At 46.1% G+C, this 24,893-nt stretch overlaps 2 protein-coding genes and 1 non-coding gene across 10 annotated transcripts; 2 read left to right on the forward strand and 1 right to left on the reverse strand.

Annotated features, from left to right (window-relative positions):
• Window positions 1-2,183: 2,183 nt before the first annotated feature.
• On the forward strand, window positions 2,184-5,761 carry B4GAT1 (beta-1,4-glucuronyltransferase 1). The gene is made up of 2 exons (XM_026716483.2): window positions 2,184-3,962; window positions 4,478-5,761. The coding sequence occupies exons 1-2, from the start codon at window positions 2,910-2,912 to the stop codon at window positions 4,667-4,669; spliced, it is 1,245 nt and encodes a 414-aa protein (XP_026572268.2). The 5' UTR covers window positions 2,184-2,909; the 3' UTR covers window positions 4,670-5,761.
• TRNAS-GCU (transfer RNA serine (anticodon GCU)) lies at window positions 2,188-2,269 on the reverse strand. Its single transcript has one exon. It is a non-coding gene; the product is annotated as a tRNA-Ser (tRNA).
• A 577-nt stretch (window positions 5,762-6,338) lies between the features above and the next one.
• Window positions 6,339-20,390, forward strand: BRMS1 (BRMS1 transcriptional repressor and anoikis regulator). Of its 8 annotated transcripts, none has more exons than XM_087913850.1 (12): window positions 6,339-6,706; window positions 7,024-7,103; window positions 8,718-8,877; window positions 10,487-10,577; window positions 10,687-10,814; window positions 12,624-12,703; window positions 14,583-14,679; window positions 15,745-15,837; window positions 16,487-16,551; window positions 16,990-17,029; window positions 18,029-18,167; window positions 19,834-20,390. In XM_087913850.1, the coding sequence occupies exons 3-12, from the start codon at window positions 8,751-8,753 to the stop codon at window positions 19,949-19,951; spliced, it is 978 nt and encodes a 325-aa protein (XP_087769976.1). In that variant the 5' UTR covers window positions 6,339-6,706; window positions 7,024-7,103; window positions 8,718-8,750; the 3' UTR covers window positions 19,952-20,390. The 8 variants fall into 8 exon arrangements, with proteins under 8 accessions (XP_087769976.1, XP_087769979.1, XP_087769978.1 ...); XM_087913853.1 differs by having other exon boundaries at window positions 6,339-6,579; XM_087913852.1 differs by having other exon boundaries at window positions 6,339-6,496.
• Window positions 20,391-24,893: the final 4,503 nt, after the last annotated feature.

The raw sequence follows: 24,893 nt of genomic DNA on the forward strand, positions 1-24,893 counted from the left end.
CAGGGAAGTGACCTTTGTCTTTTCCCGTTTTGAACAGATCTAGTAAGTGAGCCAGTTTAAATCAGGACAAAATGTAAAAGCTTGTGTCTGTGTTTTCAAAAGGGGAATCTTCCTTGCATGTACATTATATTGATTTTTATACATATATAAAAATATAAGAATATGAATATATATATGTATGTATGTATGTATATATATATATATATTTGCTGTTATCTCGGGGAGTGGATATGGAGGATGTATTGCGTGCTTTCTAATAAATTTTTTTTTTGAAGTGTCTTGTTTTTATTAATACCCCAGAAAAATGAGGGTGAAGCATCTCCAATTGCAGAGATTAAAGAGATTGTCCCAAACAAGAATGGTTTGTCGAAATTGGTCTGGTGGTTGGGTACTTTTCTCAAAAAAAATCCACAAAAACCAGCTACTGTACAGCTGAAAAATTACAGAAAGAACGTTGTGTGCCAGTACAAGGATGTTGTGCAAACTTGGGAAACTGGGTTGTGTAAAGCCGTGGTTAATCGTGGATTTCTGAATAGAATCAGTGTCTTCCTCAACTTTGAACATCACTTGGAGAGCCATTTCCGCCAGAGAAAATGCTTTAAAATAATTTCCCCTCTCCAGTTGCGCAGCCTTAAGATTTGTCTGAGAAAGCAAATTGACCAATAAACAAAATATGGATGAAAAGGCTGGTTTGTTTTTAAGATTATGACACATCGTGCATCGTTTCTTCCACCGAATGTACAGTAGTTCAGTAAAATCTTCCCTGCACATAAAAGTCTGTAAATCTCCTTTTTAGGAGCTAAAAGACACTACCAGCATGTATTTCATGCTGGTATCTATTTAGGATTCTATGACTATCACTAAGTGTTGTGTCTTCTGATTTACGATGAATGTATTTTTATGACGACTATGATTGTGATTTATCACTTGTAGCTTTTATGTGCACTGAGAGCTTATAAACCGAAGACAAATTCCTTGTGTGTCCAATCACAATAAATCTGTTCTGTTCCATACTATTCTATTCTAATTCTGAATCCTGTTCTGTTCTATTCCTAATTCTATTCCTGTTCTCCGTTCTATTTTATTCCTCTATTTCTATTCTCTATTCTATTCTCTATTCCTCCATTTCTATTCTCTATTCTATTCCTCTATTTTCTATTCTGTTCTATTTTCTATTCTAATTCTATTATATTCTGTTTTCTATTCATTGTCTGGCTTAGCAATGCAAAATAAAGGAATACAGGTAATCCTTGACTTACAACCATAAATTGTGACCTAAACTTCCATTGCTTAGTGAGGTGGTTGTGGGCCAATTGTTTTTTTATTTATTTATAAAGTTGATTTGCCACCCATCTTGACACAAAGTTAAGGTGAATCACATGGTTGGTAAGTGAATCTGGCTTCCCCAGTTGACTTTTGCCAGAAACCGGCTAGGAAAGTCAAAAATGATGATCACCAGACCTGCAACCATCATAAAGACACAAACAGCCCAGATGTCTGTCAGGAGGAGGCTGTGACGGTCTTAAGTGCAAATCTTTTTTTTTTTTTTTTCAGGGCCGATGTACCTTTGGACAATCTCTAAACCACCCCGTTGTAAATCAAGGACTACCTGGATTGTCCCAAGGAAGTTTTAAAGATCCTATAATTGCAATTCCGAGGCAGTTCAACGTTTGACCACTGAATTATCCTGTATTTGGGGTTTATGTAATCCGGGAAACTGGAAGTTGGGCTAGGAGAATTTGCAGAACCAAAAAACACATTTTGCTTGATTTCCCAACAAATATATTTACTGCATGGATCGGGGAGGGGGGGATGTTTGTCCTGCAGCAGCCGAGACCCCCTCCCACCTCGGCTTTCCACGTCTGGCGCTTGCTCCTTGGCAAAGGGCTCCGCTTCCTGTCGGGCATGAAGGGTTTTGCAAATGTCAGCACACCAGCTGAATTACACCTGCAATTCAGAGCCCCTCTTAAAATGCAGGAAGTCTTCTGCTCCCATCAATTTTGTTGTGGAGCCGGGAATGCACCCCAAAAGAGACAAGATGTCCCCAGAGAAGGACCCTTGCAAAGGATGGAAGGGGATCTTCCTCCCTCCGCGTTCTCCGTTTTAAACCTCCTTTTCCTGTAGGTTGCACAACAGAATATAAAGTCACTTAATTTTGGGAGGGAGGACGGGCGTCCAAAACGGTAGCGACGAGGGTGGGATTCGAACCCACGCGTGCAGAGCACAATGGATTAGCAGTCCATCGCCTTAACCACTCGGCCACCTCGTCTCACGGAAGAGAGCTTGTTCACCACCTGGTCTATGCTTGCTTGCTTGTTTTGCAAACCGGGATTAAGAAACGCCTTTTTGCAAAGAAAAACAATCGAAGGTGTGGGGGGATGTTCCTGTTTTCGCGCCCCCTTATTCCTACCACCACCACCCTTCTGATCCTTGCAATCCTCCCGTTGCAAACTCTCTCTGGCCTCCCCTCCCCAATGCAAATAACCCTGGAGGTGGGGGGAGGTCAGCAAAGCCCACCCACTCCCTCCCGCGCATGCAAAAGGCACACGAGGCAAAGCGGGCGGGAAATCGGGCCCAAGGCAGCGGCGAGCCGGCGGGCGCTGCAAAAGCAAACGGGGGCGACGGGGGTCGTTTTTTTTAGGGGTGGGGGCTGCAGAGGCTGCTTTTTATGTTTGCACTGCCTCCTCCTGCTGAGCAGGGGGCGCTGGAGGGAGCCTCCTGGCGAGCAAGCCCCCCCTTCCCTTTCGCCTTCCCCCCCCCCTCCACTTTCTATTTGCAGGTTGGCACTTTGGGGAGCTTTTGCAGCGTTTTGCTCGCGCGGCGTTTTGCAACAGAGGGAAAGGGCGCCACGGGGAGAGCCGACGGGCCAAGCTTGAGCCCCAGTCCGGCTCCCCTTTTCGGTCCCGCCCATGACCTGCTCCTGCTTCCAGGCGCTCATCCTGGCGCTGGGACTGGTGGCCAGCTTGCAACTGCTTTATTTGGCACTGCTCTCCGGGTGGCACGGGCAGGAGCAGCGGTCTCGCTACGCCCAGCTTTTCCAGGCACGCCATGCCTTGCCGAGCCACGGGCACAAACAGAGGCTCAAGCCGGTGTTGGCCAGTGGAGGCACCCTGGATGCCAGCGGGCGGTACCGCATCTACCGGGACATGATGCGGGCCTCTTGGGATGGCCAGGATGTGGTCCTGGTCACCCACACCAGCTTGGGCAATCTGCACCATGTGCAGCAGCTGGTGGAGCGCTGGCAGGGACCGGTCTCGGTGGCCCTCTTTGCACCGGGCTCTGACGATGTGAGCCAGGCCACAGCCATGGTCTACGCCTTAGCCGTCCTGTGTGCCCCTCTCCGGCAGTGGCTTCGGCTGCACCTGGTGTGTCCTGCCAACGAAATGGCTTCCTTCCCGGAGCAGGAGCAGGAGGAAGGGGAATTTGCCCGCCTCCAGTCCTGTGGAGATGTCTTTGCCAAGCTGGCACAGCTAGGGGCCGGCCGGCGTAACTATGTCATGGGGGTCACCAACACGTCGTACCCCAACAACCTGCTGCGGAACGTAGCTAGAGAGGCAGCCAGCAGTCACTGGGTGCTGGTGGTCGACGTGGATATGGTGCCCAGCAAGGGTCTGCGAAAAGACTTCCTGGCCTTGCCTAAAGCCGCCGAAGAGGGGACGCCATGGGTGTTCGTGGTGCCGGCCTTTGAGATCCGTCACACGCGCCGGATTCCGGCCACCAAAGCAGAGCTGGTCCAGCTGTATCAAGTGGGGGAGATCCGACCGTTTTATGAGGAGTTATGCCCCCGGTGCCAGGCTCCCACAAACTTTTCCCACTGGCTGAACCTTCCCACACGGGGCACCCTGCACGTGGCCTACGAGGTGGTGTGGCGAGACCCATGGGAGCCCTTCTATGTGGGTGCTGCCTCAGTGCCTCCATATGATGAACGCTTCAAGCAGTATGGCTTTAACCGGATCAGTCAGGTAACCAAGCAAGGGGAAAGATTAGGAAAATGGCAAAATCCTATGGTTATTGTTACTGGTTTGGTGTTTAAGGCCTATCCTCTATCTCTGTCTGTCTGTCTGTCTATCATTTATATCCATCCCTCCCCACCATATAAATAAATAAATAAAGCTATGATTTGTCTATCAACTATGTCCTCCATCCATCCATCCGTCGCTCTCTCTCATCTATCATCCATCCATCTCCATCCCCCCTCTATCATTATCCATCTATCCATCTCATATCTATCATTATTCATCCATCCATCTCTCTCATCTCTATCTATCTATCTATCTATCTATCTATCTATCTATCTATCTATCTATCTATCTATCTATCTAATCTATCTAAATCTAATCTAATCAGATCTAATCTATCATCTACCGCTATCAGTCATCTATCTATATCTGTTTTTATGCCGCCTATTTCCCTTACAAGGTGACTCTAGTGATACTGGTGACACACACGTTCTTTTTTTCTTCTTTTTTCCTTGCAGGCCTGCGAACTCCACATTGCTGGCTACCGGTTTGCAATATTGAGCAATGCCTTTTTGGTTCACAAGGGATTCAAGGTGGCAAGTGAGTTCCACGCACAAAAGGATGCTGAAAACCAGCGCAACAAGATCCTTTTCCGACAATTCAAGCAGGAGCTGAAGAGCAAATATCCAGACTCGCCACGGAGATGTTGAAATGCACTTTAACTTTGCAGAGCTTAAATTCTTAAAGCTCCTTTGGATTTGGAGTGGAGCTACAAATAGAATGAGAAGAAACTCTATTTGCAGTATAATTGTACGAACAACTGTGGGTCATTTTTTTGTTTACCAAAGACAGTTTGTGTCATTGCTGTACTGCATTAGTCAGTTTCTGTCATTTTGTACTACAGGCTGACAGAATAAGATCCAAGATTATGAAATGATGCTGTGAGAACATGGAAAAGAACTTTTGAACATTTGGACTGTGAGACATGAACTAGTAGACCATTGTGCAGCAAGATTCTTCCATATTGTGCCTGACCTTGCGTCTACAACTGGTCACCTCAGTGTCTTGTTCTTCACAATGAGAAAGGATTGCATAGGTCCTGGAAGAGAAATGCTTAATTTATTCCTGTACCTTAAAATAACAAACCACCTGTTAATTAAAGTGAATAATTTCAAATTTGGGTTGCTTTGGTCCTGTTCGTTTGCTACCAATCCCTATTTAGAAATGTTGCAGTGAATGATTTTGGAACTGTGTTATGTCCTTTTTTTGTGTGATCAGCTTGTGCACTGTAATGGTTGTTGCACAGTCAGCCAGATGTTTAGATTGGATTTGACATTTTGTCCACTTATCAAGTCCTTCCCAAAGACACAAGATAAGCAAATGTGGATGTGCGAGGGTGTTAAAGGTATTATCAAAGGATGTAAGCTTTTCCAAGTAAGGCTGCATTTTGCACAATTGATTGATGGGGATTTTGTCAGTGCTGATGTTCAGATGGTACTCCAAATATTTTGAGATACTGGTCCAATCTTTGTTTTCTTTTGCCACAGTCATTCTACTTCTATTTGCAGGTCTTTGTTTATTGAATATCTTCAGTTCTTTTCTGCTTTCTCCAGATACTGCAGTGTTCATCCAGACTTTTTTTAATGTTTCTTATCAATTCATTGCATAGTCAGCCAGCTATTTAGACTGGATTTGGCATTTTTATCTATCTATTCAGTCTTTCCCAAAGACTGGAATAGGCAGATATTGTTGTTTAATAATATTAAAGAATGTAAGCTGTTCTGAGTAAAGCTGCCTTTTGCAATTGAGTGATCATGAATTTGTCAATGCCGACAGTGTTCAAATGATGCTCCAGTTGTTTTGAGATTGCACCAAGTCACCTATTACTTATGATAGTATCTTTTCTTTCTTTTGACAGTTAAGGTTACTTTTATTATTAGACTTCTTTCTCCAGCCACCTCATGCATAGCATCAAGGTTTATGCACCTGTTGTTTGGGGATAAAAAATGGGATAGCCTCTGTAGCCATTACAATACTGCATTGATATTTGAGAGTTCACCCTTTTCCAAAAAGGCTCATATATTAAAGTTTGGGAAGAGGGAAGACACTTTTTCTGTTTAATTTTTCATTTTTTTTCATTTTTCCTATTTATTTTTCTTCCTCCTGCTCTCTGGGTTCTATTCTATTGGTTGCTATGGGAACGCTTCTTTCCGCTTCCGGCTTCCCACAATGCGATGCAGCCCCCTCCTCCCCCCCAAAAAAAACCACAGAGAGGTGGCTAGAACGTTCTAGGATCATAGACGTGTAGCTGCTTCCAACGGTCGGCATTATCAGTCTCTCGGATTGGTTAAGAGCAGTGGGCGGGGCCGACCGAGGACCACTTCCGATTGAGGAAGGAAGCCCGAGTGGCATCTACGCTTTGCGCGGCTCCTCCCCCAGGTAATGAAGGGGGTCCAGACGCTTTTCCCAGCACCCCCCTTTTTCTGGGTGTTTGTTGGTCCCGCCCATTCCAATCACGCATTTGGGCGAGCGGCGGGGTAACTGTGGATTAGACCACTAACCGGGTTGGGGGAGATACACATTTGCGTGTCTGTGCTTTTCTATGAACGTACATGCGCGTGTACGTAGGATTGGCTTCTGCTCGTTGCGTTCCCCGTTGAAGGCGTATCGTAGTGAGAGGAAGTTCCTCAACGTATTTCTGACTTTTCCTTTTTTTTTCTTCTCCCCCCCCCCCCCTCAAGGAATTGGTAATCCCTTCCCCCATCATATTAATAGGGGAAGGTGGTTTAGTCCATTGCATTATGGAGGGGGGAGGATGGAGGATGCAATAGTGATGTTTTATTCATAAACATTTATAGTATCTTGTGTTTTCTACCTGGTTTTCTTAGCAGTTCCCAACAATGGTAAATTCCATTTTTAAAAAGTGGTCAAGGAGGACAGTTGAAAAGCATCAGGGGGTAACTTAAAACCTGCAGCAGTAAGCCAGCTATTTTAAAATACCATTTGGCCAATATTATTTCCCACAATGTTCTCCTACAAATGAATATTTTTTATTTTTTCTTAGGGAACAAGTGATGGTCAGTGAGGCCTGAAGACTCATGAACAAGCCAGAAAGCCTGGGATAGTCTGAGTCTTTCCAAATAGGTGGGAATACAATTCCCATCAGCAAGGTTGGGCATGATGGGAGTTGTAGCTCATGCATGTATAGGATACCACACTGGGGACATGTAAGCTTTATAAAGGCCCTTTTCTTAGCCCCAAATGACCGTCCTTATGGGGAGCCCCCAAAAATTCTCAGTGGTGTAATGACTGCAACCTTGACGTAACAACCATTGTTTAAGTGACTGTTTGAAATTACAATGGAAAAAAGCAAATTGTGAGTGTTTTTCACACTTAATGGCCGTTGCAACATGATCACGTGATCAAAATTGGCAACTGATTCCTATTTAAGATGGTCATAGTGTCCTGGGGTCATATAAGCCCCTTTTGCAGTCTTTCAACAAGCAAAGCCAATGGGGAAGCCAGATTCACTTAACTGTGTTACTAATTGAACAGCTCTAGTGATTTGCTGTGGCAACAACTGGCAACAAAAGTTGTAAAATGGGCAAAAGCTACTTCACGACTGTCTGGCTTAGCGATGAAGACTTTGGACTCCATTATGGGCTGCCTATGCATTCATTCAACTGGCTGCTGAACCCCCTTCCCCTCGCCAGGTTACCCACTGGATAATCTGGTGTTTAATGGAAGTAGAGAAACATCAGATACTGAATAGTAAAAGAAAGTACAGTCTTTTCGCTGGGGTACAACTAGAAGAGTGCAAAAACGCCACACTCTGCTTTTGAAAGAATTGTGTGACATTCTCAGAAGCGAAAGTGGAAAGCAGAGCCTTGTTCAACCAAACTGAAGGAAGACTTGCATCGCGTTCTTTTGCACAGAAAAGAGAAAAAACCTGCATGGTGCGCGGCTTTGCACACCCATTTATTTCGGTGCATTGCTTTAGCCCGCTGGGTCAGAATTGAACTGAGTGCTCCAAAAATAAATAAATAAATTTATAAATAAAAAATAAATTTATATAAATAAATTTATAAATAAATAAATAAATTTATAAATAAATAAATAAATTTATAAATAAAAAATAAATTTAATCTCTCAGCAGCTCTCTGCTGCTGAGAGATTAAATATATACAAGCAGCCCCTTGACTTACCACCATAATTGAGCCCAAAATTTATGTCGCTAAGTGAGATAATTAAGTGAATTTTGCCTCACTTTAAGACCTTCTTTGACCTGGTTATTAAATGAATCAGAAATTACAGATAGGCCTCAATTTACAACAGTAGTGACTGAACTTACAACAGCACTGCAAACTGACCATTTTTCACACTTAAGACTATTTGTAGCATCCCCAGGGATGCTTAATTTACATTCGGATGCTTGACAACCGACTCACATTTATGACAGTTGCAGTGTTCCCCGGGGGTCATGCAATCCGCTTTTGCGACCTTTTGACAAGCTAAGTCAGCAGGGAAAGCCAGATTCACTTAACAACGGTGTTCCTAATTGAACAGCTGCCGTGGTTCGCTTAACAAACGTGACAAGGAAAGTTGGCAAAATGGGGCAAACTCAACGTGAGAAGTTTCTCTTTTAACGACATCACTTCTGGGGCTCAATTGTAGGTTGAGGCCTTTCCTGTATTCCAAAATTAGCATCCAGGCTTTGTTCGCTCTTTAACAGTTGGATCTTTTTCTGTCCATCTTCAGGTTGGTCGTCTCTTGACATCGTCCAACGCCACCATGCCTGTTCAGCCTCTGCCGAAGGAGATGGAAGGGGAAGGCGATTCAGCCATGGAAATGAACGGTGAGGAAGAGAGCGAAGATGAACGCAGCGCAAGCCAGTCGGAATCCGAAGAGGAGAGCTCGGGTAAGCATCGGGAGAGGAAGCTGAGTTTGTGCTACTAAAATGCAGCCCGGAATCTTAAAGGGAAACTTAACGGTTGGATTAACTCTACCACAGGGGTCTCCAACCTTGTCGGCTTTAAGATCTGTGGACTTCAACTCCCAGAATGCCCCAGCCAGCCATGCAGAATGATACAGAACTAATAACCAACTAATCCAAGCCAATGTATAATGCAGTGTTTCTCAACCTCATCCTGGCTGGAGAATTCTGGGAGTTGAAGACGCCCATCTTGAAACACATTGGCTGGGGAATTCTGGGAGTTGAAGTCACCCATCTTAAAATACACTGGCAGGGGAATTCTGGGAGTTGAAGTCACCCATCTTAAAGCATCCTGGTTGGGGAATTTGGGAGTTGAAAAATGGAATGGAATGGAATGGAATGGTTGGGGAGTTGAAGAATAGAATGGAATGGAATGGAATGGAATAGAATAGAATAGAATAGAATAGAATAGAATAGAATAGAATAGAATAGAATAGAATAGAATAGAATAGAATTCTTTATTGGCCAAGTGTGATTGGACACACAAGGAATTTGTCTTGGTGCAAATGCTCTCAGTGTACATAAAAGATACATTCACCCAGAGTCAAGAATCATAAGGAACAACACTTAATGATAGTCATAGGGTACCATAAGCAATCAAATCATACTAGGAAACAGTCAATAAAAATCGTAAGGATTCAAGCGACAAAGTTACAGTCACAAGTGGGAGGGGATGGGTGATAACGAGTGATGAGAAGATTAAATTGAGGGCTTCTTTGGCACTGGGATGATATTAGAACATTTGAAGCAAAGAAGGAACATAGCACATTTCTAGTGATTTATTGAAGATTTGGGTGAAGTTGGGGGCCAATTGGTCAGCACAGACTTTTAAACAAGAAGTCCACCCATCTTAAAATACACTGGCTGGGGAATTCTGGGAGTTGAAGTCACCCATCTTAAAGCCTGCTGGCTGGGGGATTCTGGGAGTTGAAATCCACAGGCCTTAAAAGTTGCCAAGGATGATATTCTACAGGCTGAGTTTAGTTCATTTTACATGCCATATGCTGTTGTGCATGTCATGGTAGAGTTAATTCTGTGCCTCGTAGTTACTTCATTCTGCCTGCTGTGGGTTAATCCTGAAGATCATGGTTTGGTTAATTCTGCAAATCCTAACTTTTTGTTCATTCCCCATTCCGTGCTTCGGTTAATTCTGCACTTTATAACGTATTTAATTTTGCCTGTCATCAAGTAACACAAAACAGTTGAACGAAAGGAGAATATTTATAGCTCAGGATTGCACCGTGCGATCCTCGGTGCTCTCGGAGACTGCTTGTTTTCTTGCAGACGTTTCATTACCCAACTAGGTAACATCATCAGTGCCAGTGAGACTCATTAGCACTGATGATGTTACCTAGTTGGGTAAGGAAACGTCTGCGAGAAAACAAGCAAGCTCAAGAGAGCACCGAGAACACACAAAACAGAGGGTCTAAAATTCAAAAGCTCTGATAAATAAATCCCATTTTATCCAGGGATCTGATGGGTTGTTTTTTTTTTGAGTCGAGTCCAAATTGTCCATTTTTCTTCCCCTCCCCAGAGATGAACGATGAAGATTACGAACGGCGCCGGGCAGAATGCGTGGATGAAATGCTAGATCTGGAGAAGCAGTTTTCTGAAATCAAAGAAAAGTAGGTTATTTTCTTTCTCCTTCTGTTTTCCTTTTGCGTCTGTTTTTGGGGGGGACTTTGGGATTTTTGTTTTCCTGGTGAATTAGCTGGGGGTGTTTTTTTTCTGCAGGCTGTTTAAGGAACGTCTGAATCAGATGAAGGCAAAATTGGAAGACGTGATGTCGGGAAAAGCCACGGAATACCTCGACCCCCTGGCCGTTTTGCAGAATCACATGGAGATCCAGATCGAAGTGGCTGGTAAAGCTTTGTGGGGTCCCAAGCCGTATGGGGCGAGAGGAAGAGAGGGGGGGTGGCATTTGAGGCAGGGGGTTGACCTTTGAACTGTCAGGACGGGGAGAATTTTGAACGAACTGAACACAACCACCGAAATTTCTTGACACTTCCGTGTTTGCCCTTGGCTTTAAAAGGATGTGTTTCCCCCACCCAAGTTTTCTAAGCCTCAAGCCTGAGATTTCCTAGTGGTCTTCTTTCCTAATGCGCTATATTTTTTTTTTAAGCCCATCCAAGTTCTGCTAGGAGTTACCTGTTCTGACCTAGGCGTCCCAAGATCAGGAAGTAGATACCTCGTCCCGATAAAACCCCTTTTATTTCGGTTAAAGTGAATCCCTCTCCAGCAAAGTCCCAGCCAACAGTCTTTCATGAGCTTTCACAATTACAGATCTTTATCAGGCTGGGAGAGTTGCCAGGCCGCTATCTTCCAAACGCTACGCTGTAGCAGCAATTACTTGGCAAGGAGTCAGGAGCAGATCTTCACCCTAATGAATTGAACTAATTGTCTCCTGCAAACCCCGCTCCTCTTTGTTCCCTATGGGAGAGGCCATTCACCATCCACCTATGCCTTTACTCCCGAGTTGACCCTTGTTCATTAGCTGTTCCCTTCTCCTGGCAGCTCTGCTCATGCACACACTGGGAACAGGCTCCAGCTGTTCTTCTGCCTTACTGATGTCCGACTCCGAAGGTAGCTGATAATTGTTGGACGGCCCTGGCCTCATCTCTGCCTCCAACGCAAAGCCCTTGTCAGAACCTTCCCCCAGACTCCAGGACCGGCCCATGTTCTTCCCCAGCCTCCTCAACTGCCCGAGTCTGCTGCCAGCTCCACTGGCCGTTGGCGGGCCACAACATTGCCACCTAGCTGGGCAAATCATTAAAGACCTCGTTTAAGTGATTGGATGACCCCTCTGCTGTGGATTTTTGGCCTAATTTCCTAGTTCAGCTGTGGGATCTTTGGGTGGTCTCCCATCCAAGCACTCCTGTGACCTTGCATGGCCTGTCCGCTAAATCAAAGTTTAGCGAGGACAGCCTCGTTTTAAGAAACGTTTTTATTCGGCGAGAGATAGGGACAGTGCCCCTCTCTCTTAAAATATCTAGAAAGCTGGTAAAATCCGAGTTTGGTTGCAGGCTTCAAGGTGGCTAGCCATCAACGGGGCAAAACTCGCTTCACGAAACTTCTTGCTTAACCACAGAAATGTTGGGCTCCGTTGTGGTCGTAGGTCAAGGACCACCTGTAATAAGCATTAAGGCAGAAGGTTGGGATTTGTGGAGGATGGAACAACCCCCCTACACACACACACACACACACACACAATCAACTCATAAAATATTTCTAGGGTCTTTATTTAGAGCTGCCAACAGAAAAGGAAGCAGGGAGCAATGCAGCAGCTTGCAAAACCAAAATTACATTCCATAAATGTTTTCAAAGATAGTAACTAGGTGACCGAAGTTTCCGCTGGGCAAAATTCTAACTGGAGAACATGATGGATGACTCTGAGCTACGGAGGTGTCTCATTGGAGGATATGAATTAGGATACACCCAGGGGATGGAGGGAAAACCAGGGTCAAGGGTGACAATGAATGATGTATCTCAGAGTCAGCTACACCCAGGCAGTGCCGGCATGGTTACTCCTAATAAATCTTCTCTAAGTTTTGGAAGTTCGTCTCAAGGCTCATGATTTAATTGGGGTTAAGTGCCGGAATCCTCACGCACCCACAAACACCCACAAATCACTTTCCACCATATTCCAAATGTTTGCATTCTTTCTCCCCCAGGGATATATCGAGCTTTGTGCCTGGAAGTCATCAAACACCGCCATGGGTGCGAGCTTCAAGGAGCCCAGCAACACCTGGAGGTTAGAAGAAACCCTCCCCCCTCCTAATCTTTTCATTTATGCCCCTCCTCTCCCCCCTCCCTCAAATCTCGAGAAAGGAGGCGTTGATTAATACAGGTGACCCTCAACTTAAGGGCTGCACTTGAGTGCAAAAAAACAACAACCCTATGGCTCATTGAGACGGTTGTTAAATGAGTTTTGCCCCATTTTGTGACCTTTCTTGCCCTCCGTAGTTAAACCTCCCCTCCTCTTCCTTTCTCTCTCTCTCTCTCTCTTCCTTTGTCTCTTTCTCTTTTTTCCTTCTCCTCTCCTCTTCTTCGTCCCTCTCTCTTTCTTCCTTTCTTTCTCCTTTTTCCTCTCTTCCCCTCCCCTCCCTCACTTTCTTCCTTTCTCTTTTTCCCTCCTCTCCTCCCCTTCCTCCCCCTTTCTTCCTTTGTCCCTTCCTGTTTTCCCTCCCACCTTTTCCCTTCTCTCTTTCTCTCTCTCTTTCTTCCTTTGTCTCTTTCTCTGTTTTCCCTCTCCTCTCTCACCCCTCCCCTTCCTTTCCCTCCCCTGCCTATCTCACAGGGTTGTTGTGAGGACAAAATGGAAACCACGCTGCTCCATACCAGTCTCAAATCCCTTGGTGGTAGCCGGTGTGGCTTTTCAGGAATAATTCCTTCCATAGCCAACCGATCCTCTTGCCTTCTTGGCGTTCATCAGCTGGTTTTCTTCTAAGGAAGCCAAGGCAACACACTCAGAATTTAACCCTCCCTTCTATCCTCAGCGCAGCAACCTTGCGAGGTTACCGTAAGAAAGCTTCAGTCAGTGAGCGACGTGGTGCAAGTTGGGGGGGATTCGTACCCAGACCCGGCCCATTTCCCCCGACTCTTGTAACCCCTCCGTACTTGAATGGCGATGGTGGTCATTCTTCACCACTTCCATCAATTGGAACGGGCATGAGTTGGCAAACCAAGGGTCCGGAGCCACCTAGGCAGGGGTGGGATTCTACCGGTTGTTACGATTCTGCGCAGTTAAGAGAACTGGCAAATCATGCCCCTGGCTGGCCCTCTCCTCTCCTCTCCCGGCCCAGTCAGTCCTGTTCCGACGAATCCCCCTTAAGAGTATTTATTTTTATTTTTTCCTTCCGACGATCAGCTGTGTTGGTTTGGATCCCATTTAGAATTTTTTATTTTTATTGTTTTCCCTCTTGATGATTAGCTGTTCCGATGATCAGCTGTGCCGGGATCCCCATTAGAGTATTTATTTTTATTTTTTTCCTGCTGACTATAAGCTGTTCCGACGATCAGCTGTGCCGGATCCCCATTAGAGTATTTATCCTGCTGACTATAAGCTGTTCCGACGATCAGCTGTATCCCCATTATATTTATTTTTATTTTTTCCTGCTGACTATAAGCTGTTCGATCATCAGTGTTGGGATCCCATTTAGAATTTTTATTTTTTTATTTTTTTCCCTCTTGATGATTAGCTGTTCTGACGATCAGCTGTGCCAGGATCCCCATTAGATTATTTATTTTTATTTTTTTCCTGCTGACTATAAGCTGTTCGACGATCAGCTGGCCGATTCCATTAGAGCTGTGACCGCTCAGCTGTGCGGATCCCCATTAGAAGGAGGCTTCCCTGAGGCTTCCCTGAGGTTACTGCAAAAAAAGCCATGCCCACCCAGCCACATGGCCATCCCATCTAGCCACCGCCACAGAACTGGTAGTAAAAAAATATTTGCCTCCCACCCTTGCACCTAGGTGCCCAGTCCTCATTGACAGAGGCCCATAGAAGTTGGCTTCGGGTGTTTTTCCGGTTGTTGGATCCCGTCCCACAGGCCTCTTTTGGGGGGGGGATTGGCCGCCAAGAAAGAAAGAAAAGGGGTGCCAAATATTTTTCTGCTTTGTCCATCTTAAAGAGTGAGAAACTGCTGCTCTTCGACAGCCTTGAAGAACGCCTGCTGGAGCGTATCCAGCGGCTGGAAGATGACAGGCACAGCGTGGGCCTCACTTCAGGTGAGTTCCCCTGCCCGGCAGAGTCTCCTTCCTTTCCCACCCCCCAGCCCGGCTGCCAACGTCGTCCCTTGGAGAGAGCCAAAACGGATCAGAATCCGATCTCGGAGCCTCCAGTGTACGGGTGGAGCGTCCCATGGGTTTGTGGGGAGGGAAGATCCTTGGATTTTTCCCAAGGCTGAGAAGCTGCCGTCTACCAGGAAAAGACCCAAGGGTTCTTTAGCTGTCTTGGACTACAATCCCCATGTTGCCAGGCTAGCCTGCCTTAGGAAGGATGGGAGCTTCCCTGCCATAGATCGAAAAGCAAGAGTATCTGACCTTGGCAACTTTTAAGGCTTGTGGACTTCAATTCCCAGAATTCCCCAGCCAGCTGCTTGCTTGCTTGATTTCTTTCTTGATTTCTTTCTTTCTTGGTTTCTTTCTTGATTTCTTTCTTTCTTTCTTTCTTTCTTGATTTCTTTCTTTCTTTCTTTTTTTCTTCCTTCCTTCCTTCCTTCCTTCCTTCCTTCCTTCCTTCCTTCCTTCCTTCCTTCCTTCCTTCCTTCCTTCCTCTTTCTTTCTTTCTTTCTTTCTTAGTATACATTTTATTTTTATTCATAAACATTTTGAATAGACTGTATTGTCAGGGCATATCATTTACGAAAAAGAAAAAAACAAACAAATATCAACATATACTAGTAACAATGGTGATATGGTAACAAAATAATGTTAGCAGAGTTTCTTATATTAGCTTACTTATAGTTCTATTATTTATATCAACATGTTTCTAATTGTCAATTGAATTCTTTTGTATTTAATTATTTAGTTCTTACATAACAACAATCTTTCTTACCTAATTCCTGCCTTTTATCTCTAGCCACTTCTAAGATCTGTTCCACGTTAAGTAATATTCTGTGTCTTCTTTACCCTTTATTTTTAATATCAATCTATCCATCTCTTCACAGTCCAGTATTTTCTGAATTACATCCGCATCTGCTTTCTATGCAGATGATTTAAAGCTGATAGCACTGGCCAGGCTAACAAATTTTACTTCATCTGGGAGGTCTGTTTCTCTTTCTCTTTTCTTAGAGTGGTGGGATGGCAAACTTCGGCCCAAGCACATCTCCAAGGAATGGGATTCCCTCTGGCCCAGCAAGAGGAAGAAACCGCCTTTGGTGTCCGATATCCTTTTGTCTACTTTTCCTTCTGAATGGGATGTCGATTTCCTGGTTTGGAGAGTTGAGGCTTCTGCAAAAAGAGAGCTAGCTGCAGTGGTGAAGGTGTGGCGTAGAAACTAGGAGTCGGGGAGTTCTAATCCCGCCTTAGCCATGGGTGGCTTTGGACTGATCACCAGGAGACTGAGAGTTCTAGTCCTGCCTTAGGCATGAAAGCCAGTTGGGTGACTTTGGGCCAATCACCAGGAGACTGAGAGTTCTAGTCCCATATTAGCCATGAAAGCTGGCTGGGTGACTTTGGACCAATCACCAGGAGACAGTGAGTTCTAGTCCTGCCTTAGGCATGAGAGCCAACTGGGTGACTTTGGCCCAGTCACCAGGAGTTCTAGTCCCACCTTCAGATGAAAGCCGGCTGGATGACTTTGATCTAGTCCTCTCTCGGCCCAACCCACCTCACAGGGTTGTCGTATTGGGGAAAATAAGAAAAGGAAGGAGTATTATGTACGCTTGCCACTTTTGAGTTACTCATAAAGCAATAAAGGCGAGATAAAAAGTAATGCACAAATAGTAAAGAAAACATACCATCTGAACAGGTTGGTTGGGGTTTAGCGGCGCCTGGTTTCTCACAATTTCCTCCTTAACAGCTCCTTCCTCACGCCCATACATCGTGTACATGCTGCACGATATCGACATCATGGAAGATTGGACGGCTATCAAAAAGGTCAGAGGGCAACAACCCCTTGATGAGACTTTTAGGGGTGGGTGAAAAACCAAGAGAGCAGCGAAATTGCGTAGGCTCACATGCGAGCACATAACATTAATTGGGAAAGAAAAAAAAAAAAGTTAACCGTCGCCTTCAAAAATAAAAGCCGTGCTATTTGTATTGCATGGACAGAATAACAGAAAAGTTGGAAGAGGCCTTGGAGGTCCTGTAGTCCAACCCGCTGCACTTTTGGCTTCTGATCGACTTCACGTGGGCCGGAGGGGGGCAGCCAAAGAGCTGGAATTCCGTTGCTTAAAATGCCCAGATTAACAAACTTTGTATGAAATTCAAGGGAATGGCCGCCAAAGACCTCTCGCTTCAAACAGTGTTGTTGTTTTGTTAACCCGTGGAATTAAAAACTTTTCCCTCATGGCTGCCTTATTCCTCCCTCCCCAGGCAAAAGCTGCTGTATCCCCTTCCAAGAGGAAGCTTGAAGGCAAGTAACTTGATTTCTCTGCAGAATTGGGATCTCCTGCTGTATTTGCCTATTCAAACTCCAGTGGATGCTGAATTACCAGTCCCGGAACTCCTTGCAAAGCCAGCCTTGGAAGGCTAAATTGTAGGGCAATTGTAGGGGAAAATGTCACGCTTAGTCGTGAATTTTTTTTTTCTTAATCCGGGTTTGTTAGGCTGGCCCCAAAGGGCCAGATTTGTGATTATTTCTAGGCTATAATAGTTGCGTTTGTGCATTATTCTAAGCGATGGACTTTAACTCCCAGAATTCCCCAGCCAGCATGCGTCAAATGAAATCCTCTTTAAAATAAGTGGATTTCAACTCCCAGAATTCTCCAGCTAGTATGCTTTGAGGATGGGAGGACTTCAACTCCCAGAATCCCCCAGCCAGCTTCCTTTAAGATGGGAGGACTTCCACTCCCAGAATCCCCCAGCCAGCTTCCTTTAAGATGGGAGGACTTCCACTCCCAGAATCCCCCAGCCAGCTTCCTTTAAGATGGGAGGACTTCCACTCCCAGAATCCCCCAGCCAGCATGGGGAAGAAGAAAACCTGAAGAGACTTCTTAAACGAGAAGCAAAACATTTTCAAAGATGTAAATAGGCAATCCCAAGAAAATTCATTTTAAAATTAAGCATTTAAAAACAAAAAAACACCACCTTTGGCTCTCCTCCTAGTTCTAACTAATTTCTCATCTTTATTGTAAGGTTTTTTCAACAGAAACTTGCAAATCTGAAAGTGAATTTCCGCACCCCCTGCCTTTATAGCCCACGAAACTGGGGTGGGTGGGGCGTTTGTCCCTTTGTAAATGTCCCACCGCTCCAGTAGTTGGTTCCAAGGACTCACCTGCCTCTTTACCCAACACCTGGGCTCTTGCCCTGACTCCCGAGGCCATTCCCACAGACCACTGCATCCCTTCTCCTACCCCGAACAGCCCTGATTTCCCCGCCACCCCCACTTTGCCCCCTCCTCTCCTTCCTCCAGGCCCGCTGAAGGCTGAGAAGCTCTCTTCGCCGCCCCTCTTCGCCGCCCACTGCGAGGAGGGCCACCTGCACTACGAGGGCGAGATCTACGTCAAAGGGGAGAGCATCTTCCTGCAAGTGGGAGAGGAGGCGCCCGTCCAGTGAGTTGCCAAGAGCGGGGAGGGCAGCCAGCTCAGCCTGGTGGGGCTCGGCCCTCTACCTCTTCCACCTTCCTTCCTTCCCTCCCACCCTCCCTCCCACCCTCCTTTCCTTTCTCCCTCCCTCCTTTCCTTCCCTCTCTCCTTTCCTTCCTCCCTTCCCTCCCGTCTTTCCTTCCCTCCCTTCCTCCCCTCTCTCCCATTCCCATTCCCATTCCATCTCTTTCCTCCCTCCCACCCACCCTCCTTTCCTTACTTCCTCCCTCCCTCATCTCCTTCCTTCTCTCCTTCCTTCCCTTCTCCTTTCCTTCCTCCCTCCCTTCCCTCCCTCCTTTCCTTCCTTCCTTCCCTCTCTCCTTTCCTTCCTTCCTTCCCTCTCTCCCATTCCCATTCCCATCTCTTTCCTCCCTCCCACCCACCCTCCTTTCCTTACTTCCCTCCCTCCCTCATCTCCTTCCTTCCTTCTCTCCTTCCTTCCCTTCTCCTTTCCTTCCTCCCTCCCTTCCCTCCCTCCTTTCCTTCCTTCCTTCCCTCTCTCCTTTCCTTCCTTCCTTCCCTCTCTCCCATTCCCATTCCCATTCCCATCCCCATTTCCTTCCTCCCACCCTCCTTTCCTTCCTTCCTTCCTTCCTTCCTTCCTTCCTTCCTTCCTCCTCCTTCCTCCCTCCTTTCCTTCCTTCCTTCCCTCTCTCCCATTCCCATTCCCATCTCTTTCCTCCCTCCCACCCACCCTCCTTTCCTTACTTCCCTCCCTCCCTCATCTCCTTCCTTCCTTCTCTCCTTCCTTCCCTTCTCCTTTCCTTCCTCCCTCCCTTCCCTCCCTCCTTTCCTTCCTTCCTTCCCTCTCTCCTTTCCTTCCTTCCTTCCCTCTCTCCCATTCCCATTCCCATTCCCATCCCCATTTCCTTCCTCCCACCCTCCTTTCCTTCCTTCCTTCCTTCCTTCCTTCCTTCCTTCCTTCCCTTCCTTCCTTCCTTCCTTCCTTCCTTCCTTCCTTTTTCCTTCCTCCCATCCTCCTTTCCTTCCTTCCTTCCCTCCTTCCTCCCTCCTGTCTCTTTCCCCTATCCACCCTCCCTCTCTTCTTTTCCTTCCCATCCTCCTCTACAGGTTTGTCCTCCACTTACACCACTCCGTTTAGTCACCATTCAAAGTTACGACGGCACCGGGGAAAAAAGGGACCGAGAGCCGTTTTTCACGCTTAACAACCGTCGCCAACATCCCCCCCCCTTGATCAAAATCCAGGCATTTGGCAGCCGACTCATACTTACGACGGCTGCCTCGTCCCGAGGTCACCCCACCCCTTTTGGCAACTTTCTCTACAAGCAAAGTGAATGGGGGGGCGGGGTTTGGAGAGAAGTCGGATTCACTTAACGTATTACTACTCATTTAACAACTTCTGTGAACCCCTTTAACAACGGTGGCAAGACAGGTCGCAAAACGGGGAGCGGGGGAGGGCGCGAAGCTCCCTTCACGACCGTCTTGCTTAGCGGCAGAAATTTGGGGCTCGGTTGCGGTCGTAAGTCGAGGACTCCCTCCACCGAATGCTGAATTCTGTGGAATTGATGGGAGAAGCTGGCTCTCCGGCGGTCTTAATTGACCCTATACTGAGCCCTCCACCCGCTCTTCTCGTCCCTTCCTCCTGTCCCCCAATTGTGTCTTGGATTTCTAGGGCCGTCATCACCGCCATCAGCACCGGGGAAGTCTGGCTGCGGCGGGAAGACGCCAGCAAGACCAAGATCTACGTTTCCCAGCTCCAAAAAGGCAAATATTCCGTCCATAAGGCTTAGCGGCGGATCCCGTGTGGTGGCGGCTCGGGGGGTGGGGGGGCCTTCAGCCACCCCCCTCCGAAATCCTGGACTTTTTTTTCCTGGAAACGGAAGGAGATCCTGTTGCAACAGGCAATTTCTACACACACACACACACACACACACACACACACACACACACACACGAAGCCTGTTCGGACGGAGGCTGCAAAAAATAAAATAAAATGGAAAGATTTAGCCAAGAACGAGCTGGGTTTTTTTTTTTTTCCCTTCTTCCACGTGATACCGGATAGCAGACAGTTCTCCTGAAGTTGGTTTTTTTTGGAGGGGGTGATTTCTGCATTTTTAAGTGTGCTTCTCCCTGGCACCCCGAAAGAGAGAAGGGAAACCGGTATAAAGGGTGGAAGAAATCTCCCTCTGGAAGAAATTTCAAATAAAGCACCGAAATTTAAAAATGAAAGCACCAAAGGTTTAACTCTTCTCTGTATTCCGGGTTTTTGTTTTTGTTTTTTTAATTACAGGTCATTCTCAGTTGAACATTTTTATTTGAGCTAGAAAGTCTGGTGAAATACAAAATAGAAAAGCAGCCGGGAAAGAAGGAAGAGAAGGGAGGTAAGATAAGAGAGAAAGAAAGAAAGGAAAGGAAAGAAAGAAAGACAGAAAGAGAGAGAGAGAAAGAAAGAAAAGAAAGAAAGAAAGAAAAAATATTGAGTTATAAAGTATTGTGAAATATAAAACAGAAAATCAGGGCTAGGAAAGAAGGAAGAGAAGGAAGGAAAGATAAGAGAAAGAAAGGAAAGAAAGAAAGAAAGAAAGAAAGAAAGAAAGAAAGAAAGAAAGAAAGAAAGAAAGAAAGAAAGAAAGAAAGAAAAAAAGAAAGAAAAAGAAGCATTGACTTCCAACTCTGTTGAGGCAAAATTAAGCATCAACATTAAATCACCACTTTTTTGCTTTTTCATCATAATATGAAACCAGCCACATTTCCATAAAGATCTACCAGTCTAATAATTGATAAAATGACAGGTGGATTCTGGACTGGCAGCCATTCGTTTAGTGACAGTTTGAAGTTACGAGGGCTCTGAAAAAGGTGACTTAGGACCAGCCTCCACACTTAACGACTGTTGCAGGATTCTCTCCCACCCACCCACTCCAGTGGTCAGGTAATCAAATTTCAGGTGCTTGGCCAATTGTTGGGAACCAGGCTACGCAAGAGATCGAAGTTTTATCTGCGTGTGCGAAAAATATAGGTAGCACACAAAACCACACGTCCCTCCCAGTGCATGGAAAAATGAGAAAAAAGTGTGTTTTTTTCCCCTTGAAGATTCTGATCTTCGTTTCATAAAATGCTTCCAAGCCCTTTCGTATCGGGAATTACTGTACTTTTTAATCTCTTTTTTTTTCATCTGCATTTAAAGAAAACAAGTCAACCCGCGCCTAATCGGAGAAGCTCCAGTTATCCATTTTGCTGCAGCTTTGAACATAACTGGGAAGCGTGATGGAATGTGGAGGCGCACTCACAAAATGGTGGCCCAAAGGCATTGCCTAGTTATCAATGGGTGGCTTAAACCAGTGTTTCTCAACATTGGCAACTTTACGAGGGGTGGACTTCCAATGACTCCCAGAATCCCCCAGCTAGCATCCTTCAAGGTGGATGGACTGTGGACTTCAACTCCCAGAATCCCCCAGTCAGCATTCTTTAAGATGGTAGGACTTCAGCTCCCAGAATCCCACAGCAACCATGCTTTAAGATGGGTGGACTTCAATTCCCAGAATCCCCCAGCCAGCATTCTTTAAGATGGGAGGACTTCAGCTCCCAGAATCCCCCAGCAACCATGCTTTAAGATGGGAGGACTTCAGCTCCCAGAATCCCCCAGCCAGCATCTTTTAAACTGGGTGTACTTCAACTCCCAGAATTCCTTAGTAGCAGCTACCAAGCATAAAACTAAGCTCAGAAGAATAATTAACTCTCCTTTCTTGTAAAAAAAGGAAATTTGTCCCCCTCCTTATCTGAAATGGTATAGGTTCTCATCTTTGAGCAGGGGGCTGGACTAGAAGACCTCTAAGATCCCTTACGGATTTCTATTCTATTCCCCTTCTTCCTCTGTTCTATTGTATCATATTCTATTCTCTATTTCTCTCCTAATTCTCTTCCATTTTTCTTACCTCTCTTTTTTTCTTATGATTCTGGACGAATATACTTTATTTTTTTCTTTATGTACACCGAGGGCACATGCACCAAGACAAAAATTCCTTGTGTGTCCAATCACACTTGGCCAATCAGGAATTCTATCCTATCCTATTCCTTATTCTATTCCTATTCCTCACAGCCCCAAAACCTTTCTTGGAAAGTTTTCCTTTTCCGCCTCCTCAAAAATCGCTGCTACCTGGCACTTTATAAAGCCCCCCCCCCCCATCTGTGGTGACATCAGGTGAGGCTGCTCAACTTTCCCAAACTTGTTTTATTGGAATAAAAATACAATTTTTATTTTTTGGGGTAAATGGGGCTGGCAGGCCACAGGGTGCCACCCCTCTCTTCCCTCCCGGCTGCCAGCTGCCTGCCCAGGGCCTCTCCCTCCCTTTGGGAGGCAGCCTGGATGTGTGTGTGTGTGTGTGCCGACAACCTCACTTCCCTGGGTGTGCGAAAAGCAGAAGTGTGGGAAATCACGTGGAGCAGTCGAGGAACGAAAGCGTGCACCGAGGTGCCTCTGGTGAAGGAGCAGCTCTAAGAAGGTTCGGATTGGGGTGGCAAAATTTACAAATGTCACTTTTCTATTTTGTCAATCTGTTTTTCTTTCCGTTTGAGTGCCGGTTTCCCCAGCGGGGAAAGTCCGCTTCCTTGGGAATTCCCCTGCCCAGGGACGGGTAGGACGGCTCAAAAGTTAGAGCCAGGAGAGAGAGGCTCCTGAGATGGATGATGATGTTGGTTAATCTTTGGTGAGATTCAGAGCCTTTGGGGCTGGTTGGTAGCTCAACAGCTCGAGTCCTAACCAAGGACCTAGGAACTGTTCAGGTAGCCTCGGAGGAGGATATAAGCTGTTCCAAGTAGGGTGGCTTTTTTTTTGTAGAATCAGGGTATTCAAGTCTGATAAATTCAGAATTTCAGAATTATTATATACAAAAAATGACTGTACACAGCAAACGAGATAACTATGCTGGGTTGCATATCACAAATCACTAGTTGAACAATTGTGATTATTATTATTGTTGTTTTGTTGTTGTTTAATCTTTGGTGAGATTCAGAGCCTTTGGGTCTGGTTGGTAGCTCGACAGCTCGAGTCCTAACCAAGGACCTAGGAACTGTTCAGGTAGCCTCGGAGGAGGATATAGGCTGTTCCAAGTAGGGTGGGGTTTTTTGTAGAATCAGGGTATTCAAGTCTGATAAATTCAGGATTTCCAAATAGCATTAGATATTAGATACTGCTCCAAGGGCCCCCATTACAATTGGGATAACAACAATTTATTTTTCCAAAGTCGCTTAACTTCAATTTGTAAGTCCCGATACTTTGTGATGATGATGATGATGATTGTTATTGTTATTGTTGTTGTTATTATTATTGTTGTTGTTGTTATTATAAATCAGATTTCTGAATCCAGTTAGCTGGGACTTCAGAAAAGGGACCTGGGCAAAGGGTTATTATTGGGACCATAGGAGTGGCAGGGAGGGGGGCATTTTTAACTTGGGGAAGGGTCTTTTGCAAAAAAAAGGGAGGTGGGAAGGGGAGAGAGAAGCTGGCTTGATCTGGGAGGTGTTTTTAATTCTTGGCTTTTCTGACGTTTGCTTAAGATTTAGGGACAGCTTTCCAATTGGGAGGGGAGAAAGAAGGGGCGTTGGGGGGGCTCTGGGAAGGCAGGGAGCGATGGGTGCTCACTGGAGACTTTCAAGAAGAGATTGGGCTCCCACCTGTCAGAAATGGTGTAGGGTCTCCCGCTTGGGCGGCGGGGTGGGTGGGTGGACTAGATGACCTATAAGGTCCCTTCCAACTCTGATTATCTGTTATCCGGCGCCGTCACTCTCTACACACACACACACACACAGAGCCGTCACTCTCTACACACACACACACACACACATACAACCATTTGTCTGAAATGGTATAAGGTTTCCTTGCCTGAGCGAGGGGGTTGGACTAGAAGACCTTCAGAGGTCCCTCCCAACTCTTGTTCTATTCTGTTCTCTACATCAAGGGTGTGTGTGGGGGGGGATTTGCAACCGAGCAGAGAAAGCATCGGAATGCGGGACCCGCCACCACGCACGTGAATTAATCCCCAACACGGGGGTCCCGCCCTGCTGGGATCTCTCAGTCCTCCTTCCCCCTTTCCTCGCGACCCTTTGAGGACTACACCTCCCCATCGGGCACAGCAGCAGGGCATTTCTGTGGGTCGGGCGTGTTTGTGGAGGTTTATTGATTTGATTTATTTGGTTGGGGGGTGCAAACGTTGCGCTGATGATCCCAGCAAATGCCAGAGAGGGGTTTTTTTTGGGGGGGGGGTGTCTTCTTCTGGGGGAAAGCGAGGTCAGCATCCACGGGGATGGGGGGGGGGGAGGAAAGTCATTTTTTTAGCCGGGGAAGGGGCATTTTGCCTCGGCCCTCTTCCCTTTCCCACGCCCCAGCAACGTGGAGCTAGATTCACGTTTTCCCACGTGCGTTTTGCACGTGAAGAAGTTCCCTCCCCACACTTCAGGGTTGCAATATCCTTACCCTCCCTTCTCTTTCTCTCTCTCTCTCTCTCCCTTTCTCCCTTTCTCTTTCTTTCTCTTTCTCTCTCCCTTTCTCTCTCTCTCTTTCTCTCTCCCTTTCTCTCTCCCTTTCTTTCTCTCTCTCTCTCCCTTTCTCTTTCTTTCTCTCTCTCTCTCTTTCTCTCTCCCTTTCTTTCTCTCTCTCTCTCCCTTTCTCTTTCTCTCTCTCTCTCTTTCTCTCTCTTTCCCTTTCTCTCTTTCTTTCTCCTTCTCTCCCTTTTTCCC

Source organism: Pseudonaja textilis, chromosome 16, assembly GCF_049901715.1.
Source record: "Pseudonaja textilis isolate UNSWEBS1 chromosome 16, rPseTex1.2, whole genome shotgun sequence".
Lineage (NCBI taxonomy): Eukaryota > Metazoa > Chordata > Lepidosauria > Squamata > Elapidae > Pseudonaja > Pseudonaja textilis.

Bases quoted from the DNA above. Each gene is read 5' to 3' on its own strand.
- B4GAT1 (XM_026716483.2), top strand. From the start codon at position 2,910: ATGACCTGCTCCTGCTTCCAGGCGCTCATCCTGGCGCTGGGACTGGTG. The intron at 3,963-4,477 runs GTAACCAAGCAA...TTTTCCTTGCAG, and splicing joins GCTTTAACCGGATCAGTCAG to GCCTGCGAACTCCACATTGC.
- BRMS1 (XM_087913850.1), top strand. From the start codon at position 8,751: ATGCCTGTTCAGCCTCTGCCGAAGGAGATGGAAGGGGAAGGCGATTCA. The intron at 8,878-10,486 runs GTAAGCATCGGG...TCCCCTCCCCAG, and splicing joins ATCCGAAGAGGAGAGCTCGG to AGATGAACGATGAAGATTAC. The intron at 17,030-18,028 runs GCAAGTAACTTG...TCCTTCCTCCAG, and splicing joins TTCCAAGAGGAAGCTTGAAG to GCCCGCTGAAGGCTGAGAAG.